The 9,978-nt window shown below is 30.9% G+C and overlaps 1 protein-coding gene across 1 annotated transcript; it reads left to right on the top strand.

Annotated features, from left to right (window-relative positions):
* The first annotated feature begins 3,348 nt into the window (after positions 1–3,348).
* Positions 3,349–9,522, top strand: LOC139490420 (uncharacterized). Its single transcript, XM_071277218.1, has 4 exons — positions 3,349–3,497; positions 4,555–4,618; positions 7,830–8,156; positions 9,369–9,522. The coding sequence occupies exons 1-4, from the start codon at positions 3,495–3,497 to the stop codon at positions 9,470–9,472; spliced, it is 498 nt and encodes a 165-aa protein (XP_071133319.1). The 5' UTR covers positions 3,349–3,494; the 3' UTR covers positions 9,473–9,522.
* The last annotated feature ends 456 nt before the right edge of the window (positions 9,523–9,978 follow it).

Here is a 9,978-nt window from a genome sequence, read left to right as displayed (position 1 = left end):
TTCTTATATTTGATATATTTCTACAATACACATTTAACAACCAAAAACCATTCACGAAAAATATTTGACAACACTTCCCGGTATACTACAAAGCAGGCGTGACAAATCAGATGTCATAAACTGTCAAAGTTGCACAAAAACAAAAGATATTTTGAAACAAAAACATATCTTGATTGATATTATCATAAAATCTTTGTAATCTATTCGTTCAGGAAAACAAGATATATCCCTTTAATTATTAAGGTATTCAAACTATTTTGTGAAAAGTAGAGATATCTTCAATTTATCAACGACCACTGACTGCATTACGTGACATATCAATGTGTAAAAATACAGTTCTATTATCTTATTTTATTTCTCTATTTAATATTGATACATACGGTACATTTAAGTGTACCGTAACTTTCAAATTTTAAGAAATTATTTATTGTTTACAATCAAGGTGAAATATCGTTAGATTATTTTCTTTTTCCTCATTTTTCACATATTAAATAGTAAAAGCTTCTGCCCTGTAGACAATTTGACAGAGGCCTACACTTTTTACCAAGTTTGTTTAACATTGTTTAAATTTGACAGTATTACATCATCATTGTCATTAAACATTTTTTCTGAAAGAAAAGGGGGATGTGAAATATTTAACAATTTTGTCCTTTAGATGTACAAGAAGTATGTAAACGCTGCTCCTCTGATATCGTAGGTCTGTTTAATTTCATACTTGATAGAACTGTTCTTTTTCCTCGTCTGGTTTGCATTATTTCTTGACCATTTATGTATGATTTTATATATGTCATCTTTTCAATTTCACAATTTCAAGAAAGAGTTATGGATAGCAATAATACTTTTTGGGACCAGTAAGTTAATGTTTTGGTCAACGCCTTTCACTGGTTCTCCGTTAAAGCGCCCATTTTATGACGTTATTTTGTCCCACCGTAAGAAAGCAAACCTAACGACTTCCAGTTATATACCCGTAGCTTGTTATACTTATATCTGAGAGTTTTAAATTTCTTTATTATCTATATTTTTAATTTTTATAAAGGTTAGTACATATTGCACCACGGTGGTGATCGTACCGGCCGTCCATAATATTTTCTTTGAAAAGCTGAAATTTCCGTTGATGGATAAAAGACCAACCAGGACAAAATATTTAGTACACTATAGAGTGTAATATGAGTTTAATTTGATCATAAGGTTACCATGAATAATTTTATGTATAACAACGGTCATTTATTGCAAGTTACATCAGTCTGAAAAACGAAGCAAAGTTGAAAACTTTAGAGATTTGTTAAGCGTGTAATCTCCGTGGAATAGCCAATTTCTTAAAAAACATCAATTTTGAAAAAAAATTCCACATCCAACAGATCGATATCGGTGTCAACATTAAATTTTAGTACAACTTCAATCTTTAGATATACATATTATGGTTAATAAATGACGAAATCGTCGAAATGTAACCTCCGTGGAATGTAATCTCCGTTGACATTTTGGTAAAGAGTGCTTTCTATCACGTCCGCACTTTTATCGAGTATGGCATGCCAAATAAACATATTAGATAGTTATAATGGATGGCGAATAAATCACTTACAGATCAATAATATATTGTAATTTAGACGACATAAGACGACACCATGTAACAATTTTTATAAATCAATTGTTTGAGTGTCACAGAGTTGCTTCTTTCTCAAATCTAGAAGAAGAAAAAAAACCGAACCGGATGTTTTTATATCAATCGTAATGCATGTAAATAATTTAGACCTGTTTTCAATATTTAAGATATGAAGCTTCTATATGATTAATATAAATTTGATTCCGAATTCAATACGATTTAACAATTATGCGCTTCGGCTTCGAAAGAATTTTTCAAAACAGTTCAAAGCAAGGAATTCATGCGTTATACGCCATACGTGTGCATTTTGAAATTAAAACAGTTGATTTATATATATATGTTTTCGATATCAATATGACCACATCAATGATAATTCATTGTAACACAGATTGGTAAATAGGATGATGACGAAAAAGAGGAGAATTCAGTGGCGAATTATATGCATATTTGGGTTGAAAGCATGTTAATACGATTTTGTTATTTATTCTGCTTTGTACAAGACTAAAATGCTGAGTCGATTGTTTATAGTACTTGTTCATACAGAAAAGGCCAAATTGAAGATTTATCACATTAATTTGTGTTAAAGAGATAACAAAATGATTTTTATATATATATATAATAATAATAATGCAGACATGACTGAATATCATGCTTAAATTTCAACTAACAAGAAAAAGAAATAAAAGTTTACGTGAATCAATAAAAAAAGTTTTTAGCATTTTGGCATTGAAAATCACGACGTCAAAGGAAATAAAATGACGTTAAATTTTTTTTTATTGTTTTATTATCTAAACTGTGTCGATCATTACAAATTTACGGTAGCACATTACATGCTGAAATTTATAGGGTGGATAGAATACACTATGAAGATGTTCTATGTTCTTTATAAACAAGTTTCGCTGTAATTTATATTTTATCATTTTTTACTCTGACGTTGGGCGCTTTAACGGAGAACTAGTGCTTTATCATGTTCATAAACAAAAAAGAGATACCTGAAATTTTGAGTTAAAGTTATACTAAGTGGATACACTATCATACATCAGATTAATATCCCTGTTTTACTTTCCCCCTTAATAGCTTCGACATTACTTACTCCGGTGCATACACTTTTTATATTCATAAACAAGATTATGGTACTGGGCCTCCATGGCATTACTATAAACAGATAGGTAAAACTGGTCCATTGGGATATGCGATTTCTAAGCTTTTTAAGGGATAAAATAAAACAGGGGTTGAATCGTGGAAATTAATCTGAAAGTAAGATAGTGTATCTCCTGAGTCTCACTTTATTCCGAAATTTCCGTTTGTATTTTGTTGTTTGAACAATGTATAAGGTTTGGTAAGAGACAAACAGCATTATATATAAAATAGATTAAATAATTAGTGTGTGTGTACATAACCCTAATTGCACTCGACTTAAACATGTCGGTCAACTCTTTAAACATGTCGGTCAACATTGTCAAGAACAAACAAGGTTCCTGATTATACAGTATACACATGAATATTAATACAATATTTTTCGCATTCATTTAGAAATAAATCCATCTTCTATCGTTTTAGTATAATCAAATTTTTGCAGGATAACAATTTATTACCCTCTTCAAAAGTTGCAAATCAATAAATTATATAAATACGATAGCTTCAGCAACAATGTTCCTTTAAACTTTACTAATGAATTCTTTAAATAATTACTGAATATCATATTACTTTATACGCAATTGCAAGGTCCAGATCAGAATCTACTGATAGGAAAATATAGGTATTTGATTTGTATACGGATACAATGATATAAAATTACGTGACTTGAAACATTACAAACTAAACAACAACATTTTATGTATACATATGTTTGAACGTGCTCCACGTTATTTCTGTCTGATCTCGAGTCGAAATGGTGAGTTGCTGGTGTGATTAAACTAACTTATACTAAGCGTGATATCTAATATATTTCAAACATATTGAATTATTATGAATCTTTACTTCATATCTCCCGTTCTTTTTCTTTCTTTTTTTTTGGAATTCTTAATAATGAAATGCAGTGAAACAACTAATTGTTTTTTCCATTATCGTATTTTACAAATTTAGTGAAAAATCATACCACCATAGAGCTTCATATCGTGTTGAACACCGGTACACTACTGTTGCCTTTATTTAACGATCATACCAAATGGTATGTCACTATGTTTTCTACCCGAGGAATAAATTACCGTAGTCATATTTGGCAAAAACCTTTGGAACTGTTTGTCCTCAATCGAATTTATTTTCATATTTTATTTGCCTTTTTTTATTCGAGCGCCACTGATGAGTCTTTACGATCGCACGTATGGCGTACATAAGTTAATGTTTTTTTGCATATGCATGACTGTAGATATTCAGGAACTGAGGATAAAAAATAACAATCATTATAAAAGGATTGTGTTAATATATAAGAAAACAACAGAAGTAGGATCATTTATGTTTTTAATTGTTCGACCCGAGAGAATACCATTGAATGTTCATGCAATATATATCTCATAGTTTGGTGCCGATCTAGAACGCATTCATACCAATGCTATTAAGACACAGGATACAATAGATACATACAAGTCTGCCTCATATGATATATTGCATTTACTTATTTACAGAGACAAGAAATTGAGACAGTAAACATAATTTCAGGTTTCCAATTGTGTACTTTCAATTTACTAGTATATGAAACAACATTTAAGCAGCATCAACATATAGAATATGACTACATGTATTTCCCATTATAACCGAGCTCGGTATCATTAGTAGTGAGTTGCTTCTTAAATTTATTCCTTGACAATTCTTTCGAACGCCATCATGAGATGGCTGGCCGTAATTGAAAATTGTTTAGCAGATAACAAATTGTCGTTTCAACAACCCCCTTTAACCAGTTATTTCATTTTGCATCTAAATGTAATTTATCATTTTATCACTTGTCATTTCAGATTTCAATTAAGCTTATTACCTATGTTGTATTCGTTTTGTTGATTACAGTCGATGTTGTGTGTTGTGAGTAGAATATTTAACATAATATGTGCATTGTAAAAAGTAAAAATAACAAAAATAATGAACTGCGGGGAAAACTCAAAACGGAAAGTCCATAATGAAATGGTAAAATCGAAACCTCAAACACATCAAACAAATGGATAACAACTATCATATTCCTGATATTTTTTTTATTAAGATGTTGCTTGTTATAACGTATCGTAAACGTTTATGCAAATTGTTGATATCAATACCAGATAAAAATAGGAAATGCAGAAGTACTTTTTGCAATTTGCGATTTAACGGTTATATAGATTATTTAAAAATCGATACCAGAATCAGCTATGCTGTCAGCATATGACAATAGAAGTATATGTGTTATTCGGTTCAGTCATATCTGTTGAAGAAATCAATTTAAGGACTTTTAAACAATATCTGATTCAAAAATCAAGATAAAAGATTAAAAGAATAATTATTTTCCGATATTTTCGTTTGTATGTATCAACTGTATGATACATTTGAACAACTGTATTACTGATTGCTGTCAATATATCATTTAGATTTTTTTTTTCTGCATGGTTGATGATGTATCTTTAAAAACAACTTGAACTATATCGGTTTTTAGTATTTGAGATGACAGTTAACAAACATATATTTTTTATATTTTAATCAATTATCGTTTAAGGTAATTTTTATAATTATACATATCTCTAATTTTTCTGATTGTTACTCAAGCCTACAAACAGCCGCAAAAATAATTTTTGAAGGATATTGCGAATTTAACATATTTATCACTAATTGCCCAATAAAATGACGATTTAAATCCACATGAAATAACATACATTCGTGACAATATAAACACACCCTTTTGAGGTTAGTGGCGTACATAAAATTATTCTTTATATTTCATCCTCCGTAACACTAACATTTTCTCAAATGTATCTAAACTTCGTCTTATGCCAATAATAGATATTGATGTCAATAGACAACTTTTATTTATGTATAATTATCATGTAGAAAATTGTTCTGCACATGATTTAATAAAAACCCTGCACATGATTTAATAAAAACCTGCTTCATACTTAGTCGGCATAATAATCTTAAGAGTAACCATTATGTCAGTTTTCACTACATAAAGTTAAACTTTTTATACCCCCGCTTTTAAAAAAAGTTGGTGAGTACTCTGTCTGTCAGTCCATCCGTCCGTCGTACCGTCCGTCCTTCTGTCCCATAATTATTTTAGTCGCATCTTTCTCAGAAACTACATTACATAGAGCACCTGAGATCACCCCAAGTTTTGGTAGGGTTCGTGTTGCTTAGTCTTTAGTTTTCTATGTGGTGTCTTCTGAACTATTATTTGTTTGTTTGTCTTTTTATTTTTAGCCATGGCATTTTCAGTTCATTTTCAATCTATGAGTTTGACTTTTCCTCTGGTATCTTTCGTCCCTCAATTACCAGCATTTCAAAAATTTGATTTCAGAGTTTATATAAGTAATTTATACCATGTGATGCGTTTTTCCAGATTCATCACTCAATAACTTCCTGTTTACCGAACACTTATATCATTTAACATATGATAACCAAGTTGAACATTTTCGTCACATTTTTCTCAGGAACTACTATGCAAGGATTTCTGAAATTTGATTTCAGGGTTTATATGAGTCAGTTATACAATGTGATGCATTTTCAGATCCATAACTCAACAACTTCCTGTTAACAGCAATATATTTCGGCGGGGGTAGCACCAGTGAGTAGTAGCTCACAGTTTCACTTGTTTATTATCTGTAAAATGTCATGTATTGTGTTTAGATGTTAAAGAATTACATGGTGTCAAACTAAGAACCAAACATCTATACTTATTGGTTTTTAAACCGATCCCGTTGCAGGGCGAAAATTTACCTTGTCCGTTCAACAGTCATTGGAGAACGAAAAATGAAACATGGTATAGCTGACCTATTTGAACCTTGAAATCAATTTTTTTTTTAGTTCGTTCTTATGTTGTACTGTTATACCATTGTCCCAGGTTAGGGGGAGGGTTGGGATCCCGCTAACATGTTTAACCCCGCCACATTATTTATGTATGTGCCTGTAATTCAGTGGTTGTCATTTGTTTATGTGTTACATATTTGTTTTTCGTTCATTTTTTGACACAAAATAAGGCCGTTAGTTTTCTCGTTTGAATTGTTTTACATTGTCTTATCGGGCCTATTATAGCTGACTATGCGGTATGGGCTTTGCTCATTGTTGAAGGCCTTACGGTGACCTATAGTTGTTAATGTCTGTGTCATTTTGGTCTTTTGTGGATAGTTGTCTCATTGGCAATCATACCACATCTTCTTTTTTATACTTTCTATTTCAAATTTTAGAAATAAAAAAAAAACAATAGAAAACTATTTGTCGTATAACTCTTTGAGTAGATAGGTTTCCGAAAATGTACTGGTTATAATATTCTTTATTGAACCAAATACATAGGGATTGCTTGCATGATTAGTCTTTGCTTTTTTGATGTTGTATTCGTTTTCAATGATAACGACACTGCTATAGTATACGTGGCATAGACGGGAAACAAATGAACGAATGTATTTTTTTCAGCCAAATAACACTGAATGTTTTTTTGCTATTTTTCCTTAATATTATTGAGTTTTATAACAGATCTGTACTGTTTTGTTCTATCAATTTGCTATCGTGATTACTTAAAGGGTGTCATGATGGTAAGTTGAATAAATACATGTATATCGTCGGATTAAACATTGAAAGTTAAAATATGTGATAACTGCTGCCTTTTATATGTCGTTTTGTGTTTAACGAAGGGTTGCTCACTCCCTGGCGGTGTCCTTTTATTCATTGAAGGCACTCCTTAAAATGAAATAGATACAAATATGATATGTTTCAAGTAACTGGCGTTTTCCCGTTATTTAATACAAACGGCGTTCATTTGTTAAATAATTTAATTGTTTTTTTTTAGATTTATAGACGCATTCATAAAAAAAGAGGATGAGGGTAAAATAAAAACCACATGATTTAAAAAAAACAACACTTTATATAAATTCCATACGTCCAAAGTTTAACTTAGACAATGGCATGTACAACGCATCTATTTCGGAAACAAGTCTTGAAATCGTTATGATAGCTAGTTAAGATTTTCAAAGATTTATTAATATTCACTTATATAAGTTACAAAAGATTAAGATATTGACTGATATATTCTAAAATATGTTTATTCTGGTGTCTTTAGCTGAAGAAAATACAACTATCAACACATCAACCGAAGTTCAAACAACCACAATGACTGGCGAAACAACAACAATGAGCGGTGAAACAACAACAATGAGGGCTGAAACAACAGCCATGAGCAGTGAAACAACAGCAACTGCAAAAACAACAGAACATACTGCAGAAGCCACAACAATGAATGACAGAGTAACAACGATGGCTGCTGTAATTACAACAATGGCTAAAGAAACAACGACTACAGAAACAGCAACCTTATCGTTGACGGTTTCTGAATCTCCGATAAATACTGTACAAATAGACATTGGAACAACAACGGAGCAAACGTCAGGTATACATGATATACTGTTAAATTTGATGTTGTTATCCAGCAGATAAAGCACAAAACTATATCACTTTTTTGTAGTCACATTACATGAACTACTAAAAAAAGAAATAAGGTTTTGTCATTTCACTTAAAAACTCAACATACATCCCCATAACACAAATAGTCTGTTCTCTGTTTATCAGCAGTGCAAATTTTACAATGGCGCTATCAGTTTGTTTTAGCCATATAAACTTATTGGTATCGTTTGCTTTTTCTTAAATAAAGGCAACAGTAGTATACCGATGTTCAAACTTATAAATCCATGGTCAAAAAACTAAATCGGGGTAACAAACTTAAACTGAGGGAAATGTGTAATTACAAAAACATGTCCTTATTAATTGAGTACTTCCAAATGTTATGCTGCATATTTCTCCAATCACATTTGAATAAAAGAACAGACTCCGTATTGGATAATGATTTTGCTTTATAGACTCAAAAAAGAGAAAAAGCTATGTGTCATTTTCCGTATAAAAAAGGAAAGTAATGAACAAGCAAGCTTACTTGTTTTGTGACTTAGACATGTTAGATAATAACAACATATTCTTTGATTTTCTATTACCACAGTTTGTACTTTAAACAAAAAAAGTATACTGGATATAGAAACAAATACAAAATTTGACTTGTCTATCAGAACGGGCTGAAAAGTGGTTGAAATGAGTACGGAATTTTATAACAAATGAGACATTAATACGCCAATGAAAAAATCATTTTATTTGCATCGGTATCGTATAAACACTCTTAAGACACCTGCCATTAGTGATTAAGATTATAACACATGTTGACTGTGGTATCTTAGTCTTTGACAATTTTCTAATTTTATCTGTTTGTTTTGCACACCCATTGTTGTCAATAAATTGGAATACTATGCGGCTGTTATACCATTAAGAGGTTCAGCTAGCTATAAAACAAGGTTTAGTTTCACCATTTCTGCATAAGAAAATGCATGTAGCAAGTCAGGAATATTTTCTGTTTGATGTAGTTTGGCTATTGATTTTTTCATTTGATAAAGATCTTTCCGTTTTGAATTTTCCTTGGAGTTCTGTATTTTTGCTATTTTATTTCTTTATATATTTTGATGATAAAGGAGTTATTAATCGTGTTAACGAAAATAAATGAAGTGTTACTTTCATCGTTTATTATTCATGTTATTTAATATCAAATGTTTATTTTTTTCAGAATCATCACTTGGAAGTGGTAGTGAGGAGTCCATCATTACTTTTTATAGCCCGTTTTTAAGCGTTGTCATGAGTGTTATTTTGACTAGGTTCTTATTTTTGTGATGATGTAGAATTATTTCACAGATTTTAGAATAAATTATATATACATGGTTGATATGACATAGATATTTTTTTTCAATGTACCTCAGATGCAATGTTAAAAATACGTTATGCTCGAGTTACATTGATGAGATGTATTTGGAAAAATCGCATCGTAATTTGGCTATTTCTTATCATTTAGACGATAAAGTTGTGCAAAAATATATCAGCACGTTGCATCGCCTGAGTGACAAATTAGAAATAACAACTACGGCCTAAGTTATGTACAAAAAAAACCACAGCAAAAACGGGAAATTAATTGTTTACACTACAACATGCACAAATGAATACAACACAATAACATGATCCTGACTTTGGACGGGCACATAAAACATAGTGTATAAGATAAGGCTGGTTTAAAATTTTAGCGATCGCGCCAGCCCTTAAAAAAACATGTGCAGTGGTGTCATAGCACGACATAAGAATGCACTATAAAATTCGGTTAAGAAGGGAGTTAAAACTCGTCAGAT

This window comes from Mytilus edulis, chromosome 9 (genome assembly GCF_963676685.1).
Source record: "Mytilus edulis chromosome 9, xbMytEdul2.2, whole genome shotgun sequence".
Classification (NCBI taxonomy): Eukaryota; Metazoa; Mollusca; class Bivalvia; order Mytilida; family Mytilidae; genus Mytilus; species Mytilus edulis.
The sequence above is the reverse complement of the archived record's forward strand: the minus strand, read 5'-3'. Positions and strand labels throughout refer to the sequence as shown.